Source organism: Amblyomma maculatum, chromosome 1 (assembly GCF_055883805.1).
Source record: "Amblyomma maculatum isolate TAMU_Amacu chromosome 1, ASM5588380v1, whole genome shotgun sequence".
NCBI lineage: Eukaryota > Metazoa > Arthropoda > Arachnida > Ixodida > Ixodidae > Amblyomma > Amblyomma maculatum.
The window spans coordinates 305,437,881-305,463,912 of NC_139344.1; the positions used below are offsets into that span (position 1 = coordinate 305,437,881).

A 26,032-nucleotide genomic window follows, 5' to 3' on the forward strand; every position below is an offset into this window, starting at 1 on the left:
ACGGCCAGTGCACAAAAGCATGTGCTGCCGCCGCTTTAGTCTCGTCACTGCATGCACGCACTGAACAAGAGCCTCCCATCCGTCGCCGTCTCCGTAATCGTCGAAACTCTAGACCCGAAACCCGCGTACTCGCGCTAGGCCTACTTGTCGCTGAACGAGCCGGCAGTTCGGCTCAGACTAACATTTTTGGCCAAGGTCATTGCTGATGGCAAGGGGGGATATGTAAAGTGTAGCTTCTTGTTTTCCTTTTTCTAACACGGTTCAGCTACTGACAAGTGCAGCTGTTCAGACTGTTCACTCATCGAGTGTCAAGTTCTCGCTTGGCCTCCGATCCGACCAAAACAGATGACCATCCGCTGATCAGTTCCGTCGGCATCGCGGGGCCGAAAACCTCACACTGCGGTGATAGGTGACCATTGGCCATGCTGGCGTCGTCGCCGGTGTAATGCGAAAGGTCAGTGTGGCGATAAGCTAAGGAACCTATAACCGGGCCTTATGCTGAAGAAAACGTGCATTACTCTATATTGTTTTAACATCTTCATCAAGCGCTGCGTCAATCATCCAAAAAAAAAAGACGTGTCCTTTGTTATTGCAGCCTGCATTGCAGACGATGCTCCGCCGCGTATCCTCTGTGATTTCACACGAGCATTTCAAAATAGCGATTGCTCTCGGTGGGAGGAGGTTCCCGACTCCGATTTCTATTGCGTTTTTTTGTAATATGCACCATGCGCTAGGCACTAAAACTTTGTGAGTAGAATCGCATACCTATAAATTATTCATAGAAGTATAAAACGGCAATACATCAAACGACTCTGTCATCGCCCCTTTAAAGCGGTATTCACACTGGGGATATCAGGATGGATGTGGGAAGGAGGTGCATGTCACAGGCTGGGCAAACTCGCCCCCACTCCCGAACTTGAACATTCACACGAATGAAGAGTCGCCGAAGAGAGACGTCGACTGTTTCAAGCCGCACGCAGCAGGACAGGAACGGAGAAGTACATAAGACAGCTGTTTCTGACCTACTAACGTTTCTTTGCCAGTCAAAGAAACAAGTTCACTGAAAAAAAGCATGAAAAAGAAAATAAACAAACTCGTCCCCCACCGAAGAAGGGTCGAATACAGAAGGGACGCGCTTCTTTTTCCTTCTTGGGAGTCTCTCGGGGAGCGGCTGGCTGAGATGTCCCCCAGCCCGGAGACTGGTGCCGGCGGCGAAAAACCGGAAGCTGCGACGGCCAGCAGCCCCTCGAAGGCGTGACGTCAGCACTGTCGCCCTCGTTCAGAGAGGGATTCCAGCGCTCGTATGAATGCCGGGGTTGGCACATAAGAATAAAATTGCCAATTTGGTCAAAACTTTCGATTGCCGAGTTCATTTTTTTGTAGCCTTTATCAGTATTGTGACAAAACATTGCGACGATTACTCTGTACAAGTTTAAAAACAATGTTTTCTATCTGTGGATTAGATTATGCTTCTTCTGTAAGTCCTAGGAAGTAGCAGCACTTCCCAGTGAGAGTGTATCATCAGTGTGACGCAAAATTTTAAACGCATAGTCTGCACCATTCTTGTACAACAAAAATTCTGTGGAACAAATTTGTTGCAGTACCCCACAACAAAAATTGTATTTCCCGACAAAACAGACTCTGCGCCAACCACTCAACACAATGCGTCGGCTCCGCCGTAGAGTAGTACGCAGCGGCGGCATCAGTATATCGTGATCCAGGATGCAGTTCGCACTGTAATTTGGACCCGCGTCTACTGGCTTTTGTTCCACGCCTGTTACTTACGGCTTCCAAAGGCTCATGCACGGTTACAATCTATCATTTTCCGGCATCTCGATCGCAAGGGGAAAAAAGGAAAAACGATGCGTCGAGAAACGCGAGTGCAAACGCAGACGCACGCGAAGAGGCAGCCACGGCGGCGAATGCAAAACAAAGAAAAAAAAAAAATGACGTGCTGGTCACGCCAGCCAATAGGAGACGCGGAATGGCGCGCCATGACAGCCAATCAGAGACCATAGACGGCCTTCAGAAAACCGACACTCGCAGCCATACCGCTTGAGCGATGCCATTTTGAGAGCGCAAATTGTGCACAAAGAAAACAGCTTCAAACCAAGCCCAAGATGGCGGCGATCAGCCGGCTGGAACGCCCGCAGCGCACGCGGGAGTTTGAACAAAGTTTCTCTTCTCGGGGGGGCATTTCGCGGCTGCCATGATGTTTTGAAAACCGATTTTATCTCGTTTCCTGACCGACTTCAGTGGTAATAATTTGAGTGCTGGTGCTCGAATGGTTAAACCTTCAAAAAATGGGTGTTTCTCAAAATCGATTTTTTGACCGTTTTCGACCGTTCGAAGACCCGTGTCTCCCCTTAAGAGAGACACAACCCAGGTGTGCTCATGCAATGCAGCTGAAGCGTACCAACTCATACATGATGCACTTCAGATTGCTTTAGCTAAATTCTGTTCCATATCAGCATCCTTTGTGTTGCAATATCTCAGGAACTGAGAAAGAGCACTTCACCATGATCGGAAAGTCAAAACGACCCCGTTGTTTCATGCATCACTGGCATCACATTACTGTCACCTACGAAGCAAATCAAAATGCATGAATGACATCCAGCATTTTTGACTCCTTGCTGTTAAAATTTGATCACAAGATGAAAGCTCAGAATTATGATGTCTTTCTCTTTGTGGACAATGCTTCTTGCAGCACCAAAGTTCTCATGCTAAACGCCACCACAGTTATTTTTTCCCTCCAAACTCCACACCCTACATAACCTTAAACCAATAGACAAAGTCATTATGCACTCTGTCAAGTTGCTGTACAAAACAAGGTTGGTAGAATGCCTGTTGCTCGACAGGCAACAAGGCTGTACAATAGTAATTGATGCGACGTTTGCTGTTCAGGTGATTTCAGGTGTCTGGAATGGCCCGAGAAGTGAAGCTGTGAAAAACTGCTTCAGACAAGCAGGCTTTAAATGTAGTGACATGATGTAAGAGTTCCCATATACGGATACTGTGGAAAGCTTCCTTGAAGATAAAGCTTGGGTGAGCATCTAAGAGACTGCTGAGGTACCAGAATCTTTTGAGGAGCTCGTATCTGCAGATGTGGATCTTGTGTGCTCCCGAAGAGCTTACAGAGTGTGTAATTCTCGCGCAAGTAAATGGCACATGTGCCATAGAGGAAGACTGCGAGGACATTTCAGAGGAAAAGGGTTAGCATCTGAGGGTGACGGGCATGTAAGAGTGCTTCAAAGGTATTTGAGCAACAGGAAGGCTTGCAAAGGGAAGTGCTTTACCTTGAGATTTTGAGAAGGAATATACTCTGCACTCACAAAAATACATACAGTAGAATCTCGGTGATACGAAATTCAAAGGGAGACGAAAATTTTTGTATCACCTGAAATTTCGTATCACCAAAAAACGAGCAAAATCCGTTTTCAAGCCTTCCAACAGGTACGAAATATTTATTTTCGTTGAAAGAAATCACGTATATACTTCTGCACCTTTTTTTCCGCGAGATCTGATAACAGAGTTTTGAAAACTGAAAAATTGGGCCGCTGTCTTCTCCCGCACAGACTCGGAGGTCACGGCGCGCCGCAGAACATCGATGGCGTGCATCGTTTCTGCTGCCGTCGGCGGTGGGTCATCAACGCTTTGGTCGTCGTCATCTTCGTCACTGCATAAAATGCCAGGCTGTGATGACGCTTCCTCCGCAATATCTTCAACCGTGCGGAGACCACAGGTGGCGAGGTCGTCGTCCGCGGTGACGAAATCGTCGACGCAACAGTCGACGTCAAGTTGAGTCCAGACATCGATGGGAATCGGGTCTGGCACTTGCGAGGCAGTAGCCACAGCGGATTTGAAAACCCCACACTTCGCGAAACAATTGGCGATGGTCGTAGGAACGACGCGATCCCAGGCAATTGCAAGAAAATGCACAGCGTCCAGAAGAGTGATCTGGAGATTCGCGTCCTTCCTTTCAATCTTCGCGAGGAGGCGGCGCACCAACAAAGCTTTAAAATGGTGCTTAACATTCCTTATAATCCCAGCATCCAGTGGTTGCAAATGACTTGTTGCGTTCGGGGGCAGGAACACCACCTTAACACTCTGTAGTGTCATTTGTTTTGGATGGGCGGTGCACTGGTCCAGCAGCAAAACAATTTTTCTGTTGTGGCAAGACATCTTGCGGTCGAGGTACGTGACGAATTCCATAAACAAAGAAGACATCATCCATGCCTTTTTTGTTCGCCTTGTAGACGCAAGGCAATCGACTGGCTGCCTTAAAGCATCGGGGCTTTTGATATTTGCCAATGACTGTCAGTGGCATCTTTTCCGATCCATCGGCGTTGCAACAAAACAAAACTGTAATGCGCTGTTTGCTCTTTTGTCCGCCCCGGCAGGCATCGCCTTTAAAGCACAAACTTTTTTCGGGCTGGAGATTGTAAAACAGCCCTGCTTCATCTACATTAAAAACATCACGTGCCTCATATCCCTCTATGTAAGACGGCAGTGTGGTTGTCATCCAGTCTTCCACGGCGGAGGCGTCGACCTTTTTTTCTTCGTCACAAACGGTCTTGTATGAAAGATTATGATGCACCTTGAACCGGTGAATCCATCCACCGGAGGACTGAAGGTCACCAATTCCAAGTGTGAGTGCGATGTCCGCTGCCTTCTCACGAAGCACTTTTCCGTCGATGTTGACGCAGGCCGCCGTGACCTCTCTGAACCACGTTAGAAGAACCTCTTCCAACTTCACATGGTGGGCAGTTTTGGCTTCTTTAGAATTCATCGCGAAGTGCTGCACATTCTGCATAATTTGGTCGCGCTGACCAACGATTGTTGACAACGTTGACAGCGGCAGGCCTAGCTCCTTGGCCATGTCAGTGCGCGTTTTCTTGGGCTCTTTGTCCACCTTATTTAAAATTTCCAATTTGTCTTTAAAGGTCAGCGCCTTTCTCTTCCGTGACATTGCAGTATGATGTACCTTTTCGCGTTGTCGAGATGATCACAAAACGACGCGCTATCAACGCGGTGTCAGCCTCAACAAACGAGAAAACGAAGCAACGTGTTGCAGCTGCAGCAGAGACTCCGGAAAGCGGAAGAGCGTGGCCTGCGGGGCGGCGGAGAAATGTGGAGAGGGCCGCAAGGCCGTGCGCACAACTAAAAAAAAAAAACAAAATGCAGGGGAGGGGAGAGAAAGAGAGAGAGCGGGAGGGGAGGGCAAGATATCGCCGCCTTCCTTTGCCAACTTCGCTGCTGCCGCGGGTTGCCAAGCCGGTTTTTTCCCGCTGTAATTTTTTTTTTCTTCTTTCGCGCGCGTGTGCATGATCCGTGCTATCAGTGCTGCGCCGCTGCGCACGCTTTTCTCGCTGTGCGTGTGTGCGTGGGCCTCGACCGGTCGTGATACCGAAGTTCGTATCACCCGTAGCGAAAAGAAAAAGTGTTCGGAACATCCGATTTTTTGCCCACTGAAGCAATGCAATTCGGCCGGGGAATTTTATGAATTCGTATCACACCGAATTTCGTATCAGCCGAGTTCGTATCACCGAGATTCTACTGTACTAGTATGAATAACTTCTTTAAGCTTTCCTGAATTATTCCCTGTTAATGTGTGTGAATACATTTATATGTTCATATGCAGTAAACTGATCAACACAGTGTTTTTAGAATTTTTGGTTACAAGAGACAACTTTTTCGGGTCCCTTGAGTGTCTCCTGTAACGAGGTTTTACTGTATTTACAAACGAAATTGAACTAGAATTGCACAGAAGCGTATTGAGAAATCCAGTATATATATTATTAAGGATTATCCATAGGATGCTTTTGCTGCTAAAAACAGTAAACTGTCATTAATATGGCCTTCAAGGGACCAGAAAAAATGTCCAAATTAACTGAAAGCTCGAATGGGCCTGAAGAAATTGTTGAAAACAGTTTACATCAGAGTAATTTTATCTTATGAACACTTGCATGATGGGCATTTGACATGAAACCGCTTGCGCGCACTGTCGGGAAGGCCTTCTTCACAAAACTGCATCGCATTTTGCGGATGCTTCACTGCACATGGTAAAGCATTGTGGAGAAGCATGCAGTGCGGTGAACTCGAAAATTTTGATTATCAGTCTTTCGTGATATCAGTAATATATTTCATAGGACTAATGAGGACATGGTTGCAAAATGTTGAGTTTCCAAATTAACCAAATGTCCATATAATTTCTTTCATTAGCAGAGTCAAGAAAAAGATGGACACCTAGTGATACATGTGTGGCGCAATAAATTGTTCAGCTAAGTATAGCCTTTTTCATGTTTTTTTTGTGTGTGTGGAAAGTGGAAGTTCTGCTACAGCCTAAACCTTCTAATGTGTTTTATTCTTCTATCCTGTTTGTATGGATTATTTTCAGTGTATTTATACAGTAGAACCTCAGTGATACAAATCTTATGGAGTCATGGAAAAATGCGCGTCATCCGAAATTAATATCATCAAAACAAATTAAAATCGGTATACAGAAACATGGGAAAGGCGATGCAAATCTTTTTACGGTTGTGGAGAGTTGATTACGGCCACATGGCCACAGCTCGGCACTCGCGGTGGCGCATATAGCGCAAGAGACGGTGTTGGCAAACTTTTCACAATGCAGGGGATATCCGCACACTGCCGCAAATGAGCCCTGTGCACAGCACGACTAGCGATCGTGGAGTCAATGGTGTACGGACCGTGCCTGCCTTCCGCACAAATGCTGATTGGGACGTGCGGCGCCACAGACATTGTAAACCACGACAGGCGATTGCGACGGTGACAACATGCAGGCCATGCGCGGCCTGCAGTGGCGATTGCAGGGTTAACTATGTGTGGGCAGTTCATGGCATTTTGCACATTCTTATCATCTGTAGTGGTTCAGGACAGTGTTCGGAACATGGAAGTATGCAATGCACTCCAGGCAGGGAAATTTTACAAATTCTTATCACCGAGATTCTACTGGGCTGTGAAACGAACAGTGCTGACTTTAACCAGGCTTGGTGGGTGCTGTTGCTGATGTTGCTGCATTGCAGGTGATGACGCTATGCTGGAAACACTTCCTGTATGATGGCATCATCTATGTTCACAACAGGGCAATGGAGGATTACATAACGCCCATTCAGGTCAGTTTGTGTCCTCTTTCATGAGGATTATTTGTAGTAGCTTAGTGCTGATGAAAAAACAATAAATCTAGCATTTTAATCATATCATGCATCAACAATCATTTCAAGTTTTGAAGTGTTTTGGAGATTAGGGAAAATATGGTTCTTTCAAGAAGTGAAATCTTAGTTACAGGCAGAAAAAAAAAAACAAAAAAAAAAACAGGAGAAACTATAATATATGCTCCTAAACATTTCTGTGATAAATTGCATATTTACTCAAAAATTTATGGAATATTGGGGCTGTGTTGATTACTCAGGATAAATTATTGGGCAGAACTTTAAAGCACTAAAAATGGTACAAAAAGCATGCTATTGTAATAAATACTTCACCCAGTACAACCTACTTTCTGAATAAAAACTACACTTTTTAGTACGTTTTCTGTGTGAAGAGTATACCGTATATACTTGTGTAAGGGCCGTGCCCCTAACTTCGGGGGCCGAAATTTAAAAAAAAAAAATAAAGACAAAAATTTCCGCGCCCAGATGCGGAAGTTCATGCACTAGCACAGGTTAGCCTTCATGTGTTCTCATTAGATGGTGCTAACTGCTTTTTAGCCCCTATCATCATCAGTACTGTGAGATCATGTGGCGATGCGGTCTTTGCCGCACACCGCATTTTGGCATCTGTTTTTGCTCCAGCATCATTTCTTCTTTGTGCGGGGCTGTGGTGGTAGTGTGGTTTTTGCGTGCAGCGCTATTCAGTGGATTGTGGCCTGTATTCACTGCTCAGTGACTATGGGCAAGGATTTGCCTTCAAGCTGAAAGTCGTAGCTTACGTCGAAGAATACGGCAAGCGGGCGGCTGGTAGCAAGTTCGAAGTCGACGAGAAATGTGTGCGTCGGTGGTGCGAGCAAAAAAGAACAACTCCCTGGTACAAACCGCAACCGCAAAGCATTCCGCGGGAAGCAGTGCAAGCTTCCTGAACTTGAAAAGGAACTCGTTGAGTACATCACGACGACGAGAAAGATTGGCTATACAGTATCAACGGAGATGGTCACAGCCATTGCCATCGCTTGCCAAATGGACATTCCGCTTGCAAGATTTAAAGCAAGTAGGGGATGGCTTCAGTGGTTCATGAACCGGAATGCTCTCTCCATTTGATGCAGAACAACTGTGCCAAAAGCTACCCAATGAATATGAGAACGAACTGGAGGGAGCACGACTATGACCAGACGGCTGTCTTTTTTGATAGGCCAGATAATAGTACGGTTGACTTTAAAGGTGTGAAAAGTATCGCTGTGCGCACAACTGGTGCCGAACGTCAAAGGTGCACGGTGATGAAGCTGCCAGCATACGTGGTCTTTAAAAGAAACACGCTGCCCAAAGAGAAGGTTAAATGTTTTGGACTCCTCTGGGAAGGTGCCGATGATGCAGGCTTGCCAAAGCAACGAGGAAGTTCCTTGAATAAAGTGTGGTCACTCAGCAGTGCTTACATTATTATTTAGGACAGCAACGGTAAGACTTTCATGCAGATAGGCCTCGTATAAGAGCCGCACCCCGTCATAATCGCGGCCCTTACACAAGTATATACGATAGTTTTAACATATTCTCCTAGGAGCTGATAATTCAAGTGCAGGTTTTTCATTCATTTTCAGATGTGGATTATTTAGCACTTTCTGGCAATAGAATAGCTGCGTTATTACTGTGTTTACATTAAACCAGTGGGGATATTAAATCTGGATAAAACTTCAAACCGCTTCCTGAAAAGATACGGTCTTTGACAAACTGGAAGGATAATGTTTGGCTGCTCTGTTGATCTTGTTTCGGTTAATTTCTTTTCTTTTTAATATCGCATTCACTTTGGTCCTAATTATTTAGTTTCTGTTCGCTGCACCAGTTACACACATGCGGAACGAGAAAGGTGCCATTCTTTCCATTTTTTTTTTTTTTCTGCTCCCGAGCATAATCGACCCTGCGAATCAGGGTATAAGGGGAGCAACTTTTGATTACTGTTTATATTTGATAATTTTTTGTCTGAATTTCACTGGATTGGTACCTGTATAGGTGGTTCCAGCATTTATGAGGAATTAAGCCAGAAATGGATGTTTAAATTGGTTTTAATTTATTTGAAGGCCTTAAGCCAATTACGAAATTTTGTCGGTTCATATTATTTTGGTCCCTGCTGGTGTGCAAGGGAAGGTTTTTGGCATGTAAGCTGCAGAAAAAGAAAAAACTGCTCGTGCATGTCTGATCGTAGGAGCTGATGACAATCCTGCGGCAAGCCCTGGAGTCTGGCAGGCAGCTCAGCGACAGCAATGTGTTGCTGGGCAACAAGCTGCTGGTCTACATCAGGTACATCCAGAGTCTTTCTTGGGGGCAGGAATTAAATATACGTGCTAACTACAAACTTGAAAGGATTCAAAGAACAGGAAACCAGTATAGAACTGGGCTAGTGGATCTGGTGAGGAAATTCATGGGTAGCCGCAGCCTACACTGGACAGTGACAATCGGAAAGCCCTGAATTTTGTGCATTTCTTTTCTCGAACATCCACAAATTACCATTAAAAAAATGTGTGCCATTTGTTAGCCCATATGACCATGGAGGTTATTCAAGAATACAGATTCTGGCACGTAATAAGGACTCATGTGATCCAGTTGTACATGTAACCCACTTATAACGATACCATATATAACAATATATCGCTTATAACAGTTAAATTTGGGGGATTTGTCAATTGCCCCTATACAGTAGCTTTCTAGCCACCCAGAATATATTTATCACAATAATTTGAATTTTTTATAAAATGTTAATAGCATGACAGAAAATGGCATAGGTATCCCAAAAGGACCGGCATGGCTAAATGCGCAAGGGGGCATTGCGTGCAGTTTGGAAATTTGGGGGGATCAGGGGGGGGCATTGCGTGAGTTGACAGCCGTCATGGAGCGCTCTTCGGATTGCACGTGGCGACTGGAAACGGACGGACAGATTACTTCGGGAGCTACATGAATGCATGAAATAGATTAGTTCTTGAAAGGGACACTAAAGAGAAAAATGAAGTGGGTTTGCATCGATAGAATGCCAGTTCCTGGTTACAAAAAAGCCGCTCTTACTGAAAACAGAGCTGTTATAAGATAGTAAAGAGGAAGAAGAGGAATACAGGTATCGCCGCCACAGCCGAAACGGCCAAGGCTTGCAGCTACAAATCACGAGACGCGCAAGGGATCCCGGAGGCTGACAAATGCGAATTACGTTGACCGTTTGAATGCGGCAGTTGGTTTTGTCTCGAATATGATAACATGCTTTTATCGCACGTAAACGACAGTGAAAAGACGAAAAGACAGCGTAAATGTTGTGAGACAAATATAAAAATATACTCATTTCGTCCACTTGTCGGTAGATGCCACTAGTCTCTCAGCTAACACTACAGGCGTCCACTTCAGTTTCTGGTATTTTCCGGCTCAGGCACTTCGTGCATGCTCGGATAGTTTGGTTTGGGCCTGCGGCACCTGAAATATGAGCTCGGAGCAGCAGATGGGCCTACCCTAAGTGCGTATCGAATGAAGATTATGACTCTGCACGCACCTGAGAAGTATTCTCCGCTCCCTGCGCGCCAGCAATCAAGGAGTCACCTCTTGCGTGCATCATCCTATACCCTACGATGTAATAAAACAGTTTGAATTCGACTGGCGGGAACAAAACAATCTCAACTTATCACAATATCTGCTGAGAATTTTGTGGCAGATATATTCGAATGAAAACGGGCCTAAGATGTGCAACCCAAAGAAAGTAAAGTGTAAGGAGTGTGAAGGGATGGTTAATATGGAAAGAAATGTGGTTTTAAAGAGTAGAGGAGGCAGAAGGCGCAGGCTTATTATGCCGGTGTTGTGTATTTAGTGCGCTCCTTGACAGATTTGAGCAAGGAAACGCTGGCCTAGTGCTGTGTTTAGCAGGTTTGGAGAATGAGCTCGGGGTAGTAAAAGCAGGGAACTGCAAGGACACTTTCCGGAAATCGAAGGAAAAACAGCTCATACTGTCATTGGAAGCAACAATTGCGGACTTTCCAGTGCAGGCCACGTGGCTAGGGCAAGCACTCTAAAGGGCACTGAAGACAAAGTAGGTCAATTAAAAAAAGAGTTTCTTAAAGAAGAGGGGGCACCACTTGGAAGTAAGCTAGAGTTACATAAACAAGCAAGGGGGTAGAAAGGAAGTGAAATTATCGTGCTTAGAATATACTGGCTAGTGTGTCGAGGACGCGTGGTTGCGACGGTGATGCCTTCCCGCTCCCACCGCGTGGCGGTGCTGCCAATAGCTAATGTACCATTGCTCCGCGTTCGTGGTCTTGGCAGCATAGGCGGCATAGGTCTGGGTAGTCGGGCACTGCACTGCGAAACCTGTCTTGACACTTTCAGCGCACTTTTTGTCTAAAAACGCTCTTGGTGGAAGGCGGTCGTAGCATCCCAGTTGTGTGAGGAGAAAATCCTACACTGAAATAGTACTCGAGGAAGTGTTTAACGCCCATATTCACACATGCCTTGACTCAATGCTCCACTGCCACTCTGTGGAGTAGAGAACACAGCCACTCCTCCTCTCCAGGGCCAATTCGGATTTATGAACGCCCCTCGGCGTTTCCTCCGACAAGGTTTCCTCGAGAATACCTCCTTCACTCGAAGCAGCACAAATGGTTTTTGGGGACGAGATTAGGGCGAACTTCTGGGCTAAAAACTGCATGCTGAAGTGTGTAACATGCTCATTTTTTCATGTCAAGTCTTCTAAACAACCTTTGCAAGCATCATCGACGTTAATAGCGTAGTGGAACTTGTTTTGTGGGCTGGATCAAAAAGGCGGCTGTGAAAAATGGCCGGAAATGCTTTTACATCTGGCAACAGTCGCTGCTGATGATGTAGAGGTCAACATTATTAGAACAAACTAAATTTCACAGCTCCCCATACCGCCGTGTGGAGGAGTGTATCCCAGGTGGCCGTCGCGAGAACTAGCGGCGCTGCAGTCAACTCTTGCTCCTTGCCGGGCGCGTCGTCTGCTACACGCGGCGCGGAAGCATGGAGCGGCCAGTGAACACGTAGCTTTTGCGTGCTGCCGTTGCACTGTACGTGGCTGCAGTATAACTATAACTACATTACGACAGATTTGGCTTCGAAGCGACGCATTACCTTGGAGAATGCGATGTGATGTGATGGGTTTAATGGCGCATAAGTAACTAAGGCTATCATGCACCAAACACAAGATGTATTATGTTTATGTTAGGAATATGAACTACAGATATCAAGGACATTACAACTTGTTGAGGAGCATTGCCTCTTCTAAGAATTTAAAAACACAATGTTTCGACAATTGCATCCTCTCCGAGGAGCAAGGCATTGTAGAATGCGTTTGTGTTATGCGAAATTCACGTGTTAATGTTGGGAAACAAGTGTGACAGCGCCGCCGACTTGCTCACAAGCACTGTTTCTTGCTTTACTCCCTGGCTTGTGTTTTGTAGTGGGTCACGCAGTGGGCATCACGTTTACTACTGCGCTGCGCAGATTGCCTCTATTACACGTAGAAACCAGCTAGCCTGGGCAGTCTTTTCATGCAGTGCATGAAGTCTGGCTACTCGCGATATAGTGAACATAGATTACGAATAAGCGGCCTCCGTCGTCGCCTAATCAAAAGCGTTTTTTTTAATGCCGCACTTTCGAGGTATGGTGTGGAGCATAGCTCTGGATTGGCACTCTCGCACTCCCGTATTTAGCAATGTAAAAGGAAAATTATTCTTTTGTCGTCTAAAACACCATCAGTTTGAAGAGTTATTTAATGAGTTTACTAAAAGAGGAATCAGAATGGGCGTGTGCACTGCAAAAAGAAATGACTGAACAAGTGCATGAGTCTATTCGAAAAACTTATATTGCGAGTAATGAGAGATTCCCCTCCCGCTTTACATACACACAGAAAAGAAAAACGACATAATTTTACTGCTTGTAAAGGGAAGTTCATGTAATTTCAAACTAGCACTGGAGTGCATTTTTAAAACACGATATTCAAGGTATACAGTGCTGGAAAGGGTGTTAGAATTGCTTGCATGATCGTATGGTATTTACTCTAGGTAGAAAAAAAAAGCAAAAATGCAATACAGTCGAACCTGGATATATTGAACCCGGATAATTCAAATTTTGGTTATATCAAACTCATGTGGCGGTGTCTGCTAGGAACTGAGCGCATTTCAGGCAGGCTGAGGACTGGTGGGCGGAGCTTCGTGTCCTGTTGGAGAAAAAGAAAAACGTGAGGCAGGCTGAAAAGCGCTGCAGGAAGAAGCCCACTCCGCATCACCATTTTTCTTCTTTGTGTGTACTTGACGTTCGTGAGTGCATCGTTCAGCGTGGTCTCGTCTTGTCTCTGCTAGTCGCTGCTAACTTCTAAGATGTCACCGCCAGCGCAGAAACGGAAGTTTCTTTTGCTAGAAGAAAATGCGCATATTATCACCAAAGGGGAAGGGGAAGGGGAATATTGCCTCAGATTTTGGCATCGCGCAGAGTTCGTTGTCAAGGATACTGAAGAGTAAAGAAAGCATCGGCAAGGCACTTGCGTCGGGCACTTCAGCTCAACACAAGAAGGTGACGCAGCCAGCATACGAGGAGCTTGATAGGCTGTCTACGCCTGGTTCGTTGAAACGTGAGCCAAGAACATTCCGCTTAGCGGAAGCATTGTTCAGCAGAAGGCCCTCAATTATGCCTGTTTGCTAGGCCTGGATGACTTTAAGGACAGTACAGGCTTGCTCTATCGTTTCAAAGTGAGGCACAACATCGTGGGAAATGTTTTCTGCAGCGAAGCAAGTTCCGCGTACACTGGCAGCACATCGGAATGGCTGGTAGACAACATGGCTGATATTATGAGCAGCTACGGGCTGTCCGATATTTACAATGTGGACGAGACGGGCCTCTTTCATGAGATGCTGCCAGCGAGGACGCTAGATTTTAAAGGGCAGCATTGCCAGGGGGCAGGCACAGCAAGAAAAGGGTGACTGTGCTGCTCATGGATGGATCGGACAAGTGTCCCCCGTTAGTTATTGGCAAAAGTGCCAAACTGCGCTGCTTCAAGGGAAACAGAAGCCTTTCCGTGAACGACGTCGCTTACAGGCGTCATGGACAGAGGGGGGCAAATGCTCTCATTCTGGCCTTTCCTTTCTCGCCCTCACTTTCCAATCAGCCGTCCTTCCTCACCCTTACTTTAAAAAATTTCCTGGCCCTCTTTCGCCCTCACCCTCATTTTGTCTGCCCTCCCTCACCCTCATGTTCAGCAGTTTTAATATGCTAGTTATTTTTCATTATTTTCTATCTATGGCAACGTTATACTGAGTCGAAGTAGGCGCGAACTATTCTTCGCTGCGTCTGCTTTCGGCGATGTCAAGCCGCGTTGATCATTTACAATCCGAATTTCGTGAAGCTAACAGTGGACTTAAATAATTGATGGGGCTGCGTTCATGCTGTAGCGAATCACTGGCAAGATCCATCTGGTACTTGTTTTGACAGCTGCTGAGAATGAGAAATGCACTGCACGGGGAAACCAGGGACTGCAAAAAGTGCAAAGAACAATTCTGACTGTGCATGACGGTCAAAGGCAAAACTTCGAGGAAGAAGGAAAATAACCAACGCCTTAGTTTACTGGGCAAACCTGCCCACCGGTTCACACTCCATATGTTTCAAGGAGATAGAGTAAGAAATACTCTAAAACGCATTAGGAAGGACTAGATCCGAACTTTTGTCCAGTCGCAGACGGAAAACATGAGGCGTATACAGCATATTGGCAACAGAACAATGTAATTCAAGTAGCAGCTAAATGCTATCACACAGAAGCATAAATTTCGAGGGGGGGGTCTTGACCTGCGTTCGCTCCGCCGAGGGATGTGGGATGGGGGGACATAGCATGCAAGCCTGGGGCCGTGCGCGACAGTTTCAGACACGTATGTGTAGTATCATTTGGAGATGCCGCGTAAAAATGCTGTTGTTTGGACACGGCCACCGCAGGTATCACCGATGATGTGCCCCGATTGCATTCCGACTTTCTCCAGGAACAAACAGAAAAAGCAAAGTGAAATACGTAACTTTGTTACGCTTCTGATTTTCGCGAATGCTGCTTCAGTAGTGCCTAAAATCTTTTTTTTTTTTTTTTTAATTTTTATTAGTTATACGAGAACAGAACGAGACAGCACTTAACTAGAGCAGTATGGCGTGCAAATTGAACAGGCCAGCATTTCGTGCATAAGGTTTGAATATGCTTCCTGGATAGTGTGCTTAAATCTAGGTTCGCTTATGAAAAAAAAAAGCAGCACATAGAACAGGGACAGAAAAGCAACACATATGCGCCAACTTGCCGGAATCTGCACTCTGCATCAGTTCGCTTAAGTCCACATCTCCTAGCTGATCTTAATTTCGGACAATACGTACCTGCCTATGCAAAAGCCGAAAACTGGATTGCCTGCACCGAGAAGGCAAGAGCTGCAAAAGAATGAAACTCACCTCGAACCTGTATGAACACACCTTTCACTTTGACCGGGCATTTGCCAAAAATATCCGAGGGCACTGTCGCAATGGAAGCTTATTCGCGCACATTGTACACAGACATCGTTGAGCATATGTAAATTGTGTTGTTTTCAATAGAAGCATCAATAACTTGAGTTGTCTGATCGAAAGCACACAGCAACACAAACTAAAGGGCTTCCCCAGCCATCCCTGCCATTCACTGTTTTTTTTTTTTGAGACTTGACTGAAGGAAGACTGTTTAGACAGAGAGAGCGGGAAAGGAACAAACGGTCGTGGACGCGTTTGTACCCTTTTGAGGGCGCTGCTGCCACATGCACCCATGTCTCCACCCGGCGCCTCAGGCATGAGGATCAGATTAAGATCTTGCAAATCATTGGCATATAGGGAGAACAACAGTGGTTCCAAGACACTTTCCTGTGGTACACCTCTTTTAATGCATTTCAGTTCCGAGGAATGCTCACCCAGTGATACATACTGCTTGCGATTGCTTAAATATGATGTGAAGAGGTTATACGTAACACCATGCACGCCGTAAGAGAAGAGTTTATGCAATAACTTTTTGTGGCAGAGGATGTCAAATGCTTTCAACAGATCTATGTAAACCCCTAATGTTAGGAGATTATTCGAAACATTGTACAAAATTATTTCTTTTTGTTTTAATAACGCTGTTTCAGTTGAACAATTTCTTTGGAATCCATGTTGAAAGCTATTTAACAATGCATATTTAGACAGAAGGTTTGTCAGTCTACTGTGTATAAGTTTTTCAAACGGCTTAGAGGAAACTGGTAGGATTGAAATGGGTCTGTAGTTTTTATTGGAACCTTTATATATTAAAATCACTTTAGCAACTTTCATTCTTTCAGGAAATATTCCTGTTGATAAAACCAAGTTAAATATATATGTGAAAGGTAATGCTATAAGGTCGGCTACAAACTTTACTGGTTTTACTTGTAGGTCTTCCGCGTCACAAGCACCACTGTTGTTCAAATTCAGAACAGTAGACTCAACTTCGCGTTCGTCAGCCGAGGATAAAAATAAATAGCTTGCTGTCGTCTGTGCACACGAATTGCTCAAATTATCTCTTTCCGGTGAGTTTGAGAATTGATTTATATAAAAGTCATTGAAAAGGTTTCACCAGCGTAAAAAGCTGACTGGACATCGCTTTTTTCCTGGCCGTGGCAGAGCACAGAGTTCAGGTTTTTCCATAGCAAATGTGATCTCTTTGCATTTCGTGAAAATAAGGCTCTTACCTTTCTCAGTACAGTAGTAAGTTTATTCCTTAGGCACTTGAATTCTGTGAAAACGTATTCGTCCTTAGTTTCAATGAATTTGAATATAGGCGATGTTTTAGGGTAATCTTTTGTAATATTTCCGTGCTTACCCACGGCTTACGACTCCTTCGTGCCTTTTTCGTAGCTTTTACAGGAAAAGATGAGTTATATTTGGGCAAAATTACACTTACGAACTCTTCATATGCCTCATCGGGGCTATTTGCATTATACACTCAATCCCACGAAACGTATTTAATAATTTATCTAAATCGAGATAAATTGCTCTGCGATATATCTCTAAAATCAAGTAGTTTTTCCTTTTTACTTTTATTCATTCCGCTTACAAACATATAGACCGGCAAGTGGTCTCTGATATCAGTGGCTATGGCGCCTGTCCTAACAAGTGTTATATAGAAGTCTAGTTGTGTAGCAGTTGTTTCAGTCACTCTTGTTGCGCTAGTAGATATATGAAACCCATTTACGGTAACAACTGAAGATAGGTGAGCTTCTTTAGCATCGCGTCCGAGCAAATTGACATTGAAGTCACCTCCTATAACAAGTTTTACATCGTTTTCAGTCGCAAAAATAAATGTATGTTCAAGGAATGTACAGATGCATTCAAACAACCGCTGGGTGGCCTATACAACTCCACAAACAACTGCATAACATAACGGATCGCTAGTGCTTCATAATCATCTGTAACAGCAGTAAATGTATTTTCAACATAACACTCGTAAGTCCGACGCACAAGAACGGACACGCCACCGCCGCGCTTGTTTTCTCGTGTAACAAAAAAATGAAAGTTTTTGTTAGTATAATGACAGAAAAATCATAGTTTAAAGAATGTAAGAACAGATCCAACTCATCTACTTTTGACCTGGCAGACCGGTAGTTTAAATTTAAAAAGGAGAAACATGCTTTTTGCGCTTCACAAATCTTTGTGAAATCTTCGGGTATCACAAGCATTTTGCATTCCTACAGTTTTTTCTTTTTTTTTGCACAGCATCCGCTTATCGTTCAAGATCGACTAGCTGTCGATATGATTTTACGACGATAGCAGTGTCTCCAGCCACATGTCCCTATCTGCCTGGCGGTGATAGCGAACAATTATTCCCGGTATCTTATCTAATTTGGCTGGAAGACGGTGTATAGCAGACATCTGAGTCAGAACCGGTACATATTCTAAGACTGGGGCAAGTTCGTTGACTTTTTGCAGAAGGTCTTCATTAGGCGTCACAGGTATGCCGTGAAATTCTAGATTGAGGCGTCTGCTGCGCCATTCAAGATCATTTACAGCTTCCTGTAACTCCTGCTGCGCTTCAATAACCGGCTCTGTCATATTTATCGAGATGCTTTTTGAGTGATCTTATGTCCTTTTCTTGTTCGTCCAGTCGCTTCATGACATCGTCGAACTTTTCGGACGTGTGTTTCACTGCCTGTTCCATGTCATCCACTTTATGTTTTAGCGGCAAGAGTTGATCTAGCTTTTCGTTTAGCATAGCAAGGCTTACAGCTATCGTGGCCGCATCTATGCCCTGATTGCCGCTTTCATCTTTTGCGCTGTCTTCACGGCAGTTGATGCATTTTCATGTTTTTAGAGTGCTGTCTTTTTTAGATGTCAGTGCTCTTTCGTTAGCATCGCAACAGGTCCCTGCGTGAAAATTCTTTGTGCATGAGCTGCAACTAATGTCTCGTTCATCGCAGGGTTTCTTGCACTCAGAACAAACACGAGGCATCACTGGTCATAGATGACAAGTGCTGGGCAGCAGTGGCAGTGAGGGGAAAGTATTAGGAAACAATATGAACCAAGCAGCAAAAAGTAGTTCACAGTGAGTCCTCGATGCTCTGCCAGTGGCCGAGTAGATGGCTGGTTCGGCTTAAATAGGAGGCGATGGATCCAGGTGTCGTTCTGTGGTGTTACGTCTCGGTTATTGCTGCTTCCCAAGTTCGTAGCTCTGAGCGGGAATCGGCGGTGCTGTTGAGGTAGATCCGGTCTTGGTTATCTGCGAAAAGTAGTTCAGTACTGAACTGAACTGTCACAGTGATTCCTCGATGTTCTGCACGCTGCCAAAGGATCAAGCAGGTTTTCGGAAACGGTACACTACTATTGATCATATCCATACCATCAACCAGGTGATTGAAAAATGCTCGGAATATAACCAGCCCTTATACATAGCATCCATTGATTACGAAAATGCATTTGACTCAGTTGAAACCTCGGCGGTGATGCAGGCATTGCGAAGTCAGGGGGTAGACGAGCCATACGTGAAAGTGCTGGAAGATATATATAGTGGCGGCACAGCAACCATAGTTCTGCATAAAGTAACAAAATTCCCATCAAGAAAGGTGTTAGGCAAGGAGACACGATCTCCGCTGTACTATTCACAGCTTGCTTAGAGGAAGTATTCAGAGACTTGGAATGGGAGCAGTTAAGGATAAGGGTAGATGGAGAATACCTCAGTAATCTGCAATTTGCTCATGACATTGCCTTGCTAAGTAACTCGGCGCATGAACTGCAAATAATGATTGATGGCCTAGACAGGAAAAGTAGAAAGGTCGGCTTAAAAATCAATATGCAGAAGACAGGTAATGTTCAACGGCCTTGGGAAGGAACAGCAGTTTACAGTAGGTAGCGTAGCACTGGAAGTAATAGGCGAATATGTCTACTTAGGACAGGTAGTAACCGCACATCCGGACCATGAAAGGGAAATAACAAGGCGAATAAGATTGGGATGGAGCGCATTTGGCAAATACTCGCAGATTATGGCTAGCAGCTTATCAATATCACTCAAGAGGAAAGCATACAACAGTTGCATCTTACCTGTACTTACCTATGGGACTGAAACGTGGAAGCTAACAAAGAGGGTTCTACTAAAGTTGAGGACAACGCAAAGGGCTATGGAAAGAAAAATGGTAGGGATAACGTTAAGAGATAGGAAGCGTGCAGAGTGGGTCAGAGAAATAACTCAGGTTACCGACATTCTAGTAGAAATCAAGAAGAAGAAATGGGCATGGGCAAGACATGTAGTGCGAAAAGAGGATAACCGATGGTCGCTGAGGGTAACAAACTGGATTCCAAGGGAAGGAAAGCGTAGCAGGGGGCGGCAGAAAGTTAGGCAGGCGGATGAGGTTTAGAAGTTTGCAGGGGTCAAGTGGATGCAGCTAGTAGAAAACCGGGTTAATTGGAGAAATATGGGAGAGGCCTTCGCTCTGCTGTGGGTATAGCCAGGCTGATGATGATGATGAGTGCAGGCAAGCAGTGACGAATAAAGCAGTACAACAAGCCGCTCTAGTCATGTCATTTGCATGTTCTTCGTGCCCATTCTTTTCATGATGTCTATACCCGACTGCCAACACGAATATTTGCAGCTCCACTAAGTCTTGAACATACAATATTGAGAAAAATTATGTATGCAGGTTCATGTAGTCTTTGGCCGCACAGTTTGAGGAAAGACAGAAAACTTAAACTTAATTTTCTGTTTTACCTCTTGCAAAGCGGAGGCTAACCGTGTGTTTATATGCCGCGTCATGAATTCGTTTTTTTGCACAGCTTGCATTGTTCGCTGTCAATGCACTGTGACAAAAACTGCGGGGATTTTCGGCAATAGTTTGTATTTACTCGTCCCAGACCTAGAGCGTACTGTGCAAGTTCACTTCGCGCTAGCAAATCGCTTGTCATTCCTGCTTCGTATTTCGATATAAAAACATTTCAAATTATATCGGCGTATCATAGTGAATTTTCTGAAGATGGCTCGTATTCGCATTCAGGTGCAGTAAAAATAATAAATGTTGGGTACTGAGCAAACCTTTAATAGTTCATTTACTTTGTGCAGTGCTGCGTATTTTATGGCATTTAATTTTTGAAGCCATTATTAGGTCCTGAGTGCAAAAACAGATATGATGAACACTGTGTATGAAATTTAATCGATTAAAGACTGTGATCCAAGTGCATGGTACATGCATTTAATGGCCTATATGCGGTGCTTGTTAAGAGCAGCATCTCTAAACAGTTCGTCCTTTTACCTAAGCATATAAGCTTTACGAAGCAAAGATCGTAAGCGTGTTTCACCCATTTACGTCTGTATACGCTATAAAACGAGTCCTATCAAATGTTACATCTAAGCCCCTTTTACTCATTTCGAGCAACTAAAAAAATAAAAAAGGAGGGGGAGCAGCAAAAGCTTTACTAGGCTTGAAGCCAATTAAAAATAATTAAAAATGAATAAAAGGAAGTAAAAGCTCACATTTAAAAAAACTTTTTCAAACAGTGAAATAAAAATAACAATAAAAAAGAAAACGAGGCGAGAGTCGCAAGGTGGTTTACGCTGGCTTAAAGAAGAAAGAAAAAAAAAAAAGAAAAAGCCTCCAGAAGGTAGCATGCAGACCTGAAAACAAGACCGGAAAGGCAAAGAACAGCAGCAAAACAATGGATATACAAATTGCTGGCAGAACCCGCAAGGCTAATCCCACCTGTAGTCAGCAATATACAAAAATTGACAAAAAGCGGTGAGAGACGTACAGACCACAAAAACAAAGGAAAAAGAAAGACTGGAGTAAATAGTAAGCAGGATAGTCCACAAGAAATATAAATGAAATAAAATGAGGTGGAAAATATAGCTTGGATTGTAACAGTAGGTTCATAAAAATCCACAAAGAGAAAAAATACTATAATAAGAAGCAGAAGAATGAAACAGAAGAAAAATAAAGAAAGTGCTGGTAAACTAAGCATAAGGAAGAGAGGAACAGAAAGAAAGGTACAGCCTATACAAAACAAAAGAAAAATGATAGAGAACCTAGACTGATGCAAAGATGTCTGTCACTAGACCAGGTTATATTAATCCAGACAAGACTCTGTAAGAGAAATGCTGGAAGAAGATGCCTAAAACAAAACTACCACACCACTATACCGGCCCGACAACAGCAACATAAGACGCAAAAAGTACCACATCACAGAGGAGTAAAAAAAACCTCTATTCCTGGCTCCAGTGAGAAATGCTTTAAGCATCACCTATTAGTATCAGAACGTGATTGGACCCCAATTACATCGCGAATTCAGTAAATCTACCTTTATTCAGCTTGAACCAGCGAGCCTTCGCTATCTAAGAACGTGTGTCTGTCTCGCAACACGAAAGTCCCCCCCACTCAAAGCCGACTAAGTTTCCGCTCAATTACCTTCCTTTAGTCACAGAACTTCCCTGAGAAATGCAGTGTTAATCTGATTATTTCAAACTGTTCCTGAATTTTACATCAAAGATTTTCTATTCACGGTGAACGCCAACGAGGCCGAATTTTCTGTGATACGGGGCGACATTGCATTAAAGTCTTGTGTGATGATGCGATAACGGTGTATCGAATGTCTCACATATTAGATCGAGGCGTATCACCATGGGCACATATTAACAGGGTGAATGAAAAACAGCTAATTTATCATTCGATGCAACATACCCACAGAAATGCAGGGCTCTAAAATACACATTTAGCGCTTGTTTGTAGGAGGCACATTAGTTTCTCCCAGATGGCTGTAGCATCATCAATGTTTTTGCCTCTACACAAAGGCCAACATTAACTTTATGCCTGAGGTAACCACAGAAAAAATCTGCAGGAGCTGGAAAAAATAAAGTTGCTCCCGCGAACGACTAACATTACTAGATTATTTTCTCAGTTTGCAAACTCCGGCGCCGCAGGTGTCACCCTTCCTTGTCCCGGCGAACAGGGGTGCGCTTGTCGCTGTTTGACTGGTCTGGCAGGCGGCCTCTGGCCTCTGTATCAATGCTGCCCACGCCGCTGTCAACGTATGCCCGGTCTTGTGTCCAACATTTCTTTGTTGCTTTCAGCTGTGTTGCATGTTGATCGCTGCCAGTCATGACAGTTCTAGGAAAACACTCTGCTTATGTCGTCGGTGGAGGCGCGGAAGTTGGAATTATTAAATGGCCCTAAAAACTTCCCAAAATATCAGAGTAATTTTATACAGCTAACCCGTTGAGTAGGGTTATTAAAATGAGAACTAAGCGACAGGTTTTGTTTTTTTCTATGCGCACACTGTTGAAGGATTGCTCCAAAATCGCAATGGGCCTTTTTCGCAGTAGAAGTAGCGGAGGCAGCACCTGGATACAAATATGCGTAGGCCAACTGCTGACGCAAAGTCTACTGCAGTGTCTCAAACGGAGTACTTGACACCTGAGATGCACAGTGGTTAGGCCGCTCAACTACTCTGCCCTAGGATGCGGGATCAAATCCCAGCAGCTTTTTGATGGGGGCTGAAATTTCCGGAGCCCTCCTCTACAGCACTTTGGGACATTAAACCCCACAAACCAAACCTGTCCCACATGCAGTTTGCTGGCGTCGAGGGTCGTATCTCGATGTGACTTTCATTGGAATTAACCAGTGTGAGCCTGCCCAATTCGGAATTAATGAGCGTTCGATGCTTTAGACTTGCGTGGCTGTCGGCTGAAACCGTGCTCCTAGTTCAAATTATCTTAATTTTGTTAATGGAGGTCAAATTAATGAAGTTTTATCGTGTCTGACAGTTTGTTTTTTCACTTGAGGTTTTTTTGTTTTATGCTCAACACTGAACAAATATCCAAGAATATTGGCCGAAATCAAGCAGAGTCTCCACCTAGTGGCATGGTGGCGAAACCTACCCAGTGTGGGTGCATGTTCGCATCGCGTGCCAGCCTGCAGTGATTTACGTGCGCGCGTGTGGTGTGTAAAGAGTGCTTTTTGTTTGTTTTGCGGTTCCTGTGCACTTTTGCTTACCTATCTGCCTCTTGCAAAAGAAATATGAACAGGCTAATACCCCACACTCCATTAAAAAATATATATTGTTACGTAGAAGATCTACAGTCCGAAAGCTGTCCGCACAGCTAACGTTGATGAGGGCACTGATTTCACAACACTCAGCGTCGCCGTCTTTCGGAGTCTGTTGCACTTCTTCATCCTCATCACGAACAGCGAATACAGCTAAGTAACACTACCACCCCACTGGAAAAGCACAGTCCCGGTGTAGTCTATGTTAGCGAAATAGAACGTTGATAATAGGGCTTTAGACGGGACACATGCACTATTTCGGAGGTTGGAGCTGTGGACGGGGACTTCGGAACCACAGATTCAATTTCGTAGGTGACGTCGGTCATGGGGCGCAAACACGGTAAGGGCCAGTGTAACGGGGCAAAAGTTTTTCACACAAGCCCATTTGATGGCACGGGAGCCACAGCAAAACGAGAGATCCAGGAGTGTAGTGGACATCACGGTGGCGGCTGTCGTACCGGATCTTTTGGGAGTCTTGGGATGCAGAGAGCCTGGCATGAGCTATCCGGCGGGCATCATGAGCGCGGGTGACGGCATCACTGGTATAAGTACTGGTGGCGTCTGCCGCGGGTAGGGAGGTGTCGAAGGGTAGTAACGGGTGTCGGCCAAATAATAAATAAAATGGGGAGTATCCAGTGGTAGAATGGACAGATGAATTGTAGGCGAATGTGACAAAGGGGAGATGAACGTCCCAATCTCTATGGTCATCAGACACATACATGGCCAGCATGTCTGTGAGGGTACAGTTTAGACGTTCCGTGAGGCCGTTGGTCTGGGGGTTATATGCGGTGGTGAATTTGTGGCGGACGGAGCACGAACGGAGAATTTCGTCAACCACTCGCGACAGGAAACAGAGGCCACGGTCAGTTAGTAGTTCACGAGGAGCACCATGATGAAGAATTATGTTTTTTAGAAGGAAGTCAGCGACGTCTGTGGCGCAGCTGGTCGGGTTGGCTCGGGTAATAGCGTACCGAGTAGCGTAATCGGTGGCGACGGCAATCCATTTGTTCCCCGAGGTGGAAACTGGAAAGGGGCCAAGGAGGTCAACGCCTATACGGGAAAACGGGTCAGTTGGTATGGGTATCGGCTGCATATGACCTGAAGGCAAAATTGTGGGCTTCTTCCGACGCTGACACAGTTCACATGCGGCAATGTACTGCTGGACAGAGTGGTATAGCCCCGGCCAGTAGAAACGTCGGCGCAGGCTGTCGTATGTGCGAGAGACACCCAAGTGGCCAGCCGTGGGAGCATCATGGAACTGTTCAAGAATGGTGGAATGCAGGTGTTGGGGAACGACGAGCAAAAGGTCTGTGCCATCTGGTCGCATATTACGTCAGTATAGGGTGTTCTCGTGGAGCACAAATAAGGCAAGAGATGGGTCAGGGCAGTCGGAGGTAAGACGGAGGATAATGGAATGCAGAGAAGGGTCTAAGTGCTGTTCTTTGGCAATGTTAGCAAAGGCGGAGACAGACAAGACACATGCATCATCGTCAGTCTGTAGGACTAGGGGAGTCGAAGGGATGATGTGACAAACAGTCTGCATCTTGGTGAAGCCGGCCGGACGTGTAGACGACGGAAAAGGTGTATTCTTGTAATCGTAGCGCCTAGCGCCCCAAATGGCCAGTAGGATCTTTGAGAGAGGAAAGCCAGCACAAGGCATGATGGTCTGTTATCACAGTAAAATGGCGGCCAAACAAATAAGGGCGGAATTTCGTAATAGCCCAGACAAGCGCCAGGCACTCTCGCTCTGTAATAGAATAATTTTGTTCGGGTGTTGAGAGGAGGCGGCTGGCATACGCAATCACCCTTGTACGGCGTGTTGTCTCTGAGCGAGTATAGCTCCTATTCCATGGCCACTTGCGTCGGTACGGAGTTCAGTATTGGCGGAAGGGTTGAAGTGGGCCAAGACTGGTGGAGTAGTTAGAGCAGCAATAAGCTCTGAGAGAGCTGCAACTTGTTCAGGCCCCCAATAGAATGAAACGTCTTTCTTGAGGAGTTGGGTGAGCGGACGAGCAAGAACTGCGAAGTTCGGGACGAATCGTCGGAAATAGGAACATAGGCCAATAAAGCTTCGGACATCGCTCGATGAACGCGGAGTGGGAAAATCTCTGACGGCACGTATCTTGTCAGGGTCAGGCTGAACACCGGAAGCATTAACCAAGTGACCAAGCACTTTGATTTCCCAATGGCCAAAACTGCATTTCTTTTGAGTTGAGTTGAAGGCCGGCGCGGCGGAATAGCTCGAGAGTGGTAGAAAGGTGAGAGAGGTGGCTGTCAAAAGTGGACGAGAAAACAATGACGTCG

The 26,032-nt window shown here is 45.1% G+C and overlaps 1 protein-coding gene across 2 annotated transcripts in view; it reads left to right on the forward strand.

Moving 5' to 3' along the window:
- The window catches only part of Vps8 (vacuolar protein sorting 8), a 255,758-nt gene that overhangs the window by 131,673 nt on the left and 98,053 nt on the right, over positions 1–26,032 (forward strand). For both annotated transcript variants that reach the window (XM_084591219.1, XM_084591295.1), the window contains exons 17-18: positions 7,047–7,136; positions 9,373–9,467. In XM_084591219.1, the coding sequence (XP_084447345.1) occupies positions 7,047–7,136; positions 9,373–9,467 (185 nt within the window). The remainder of the gene's footprint in view (positions 1–7,046; positions 7,137–9,372; positions 9,468–26,032) is intronic.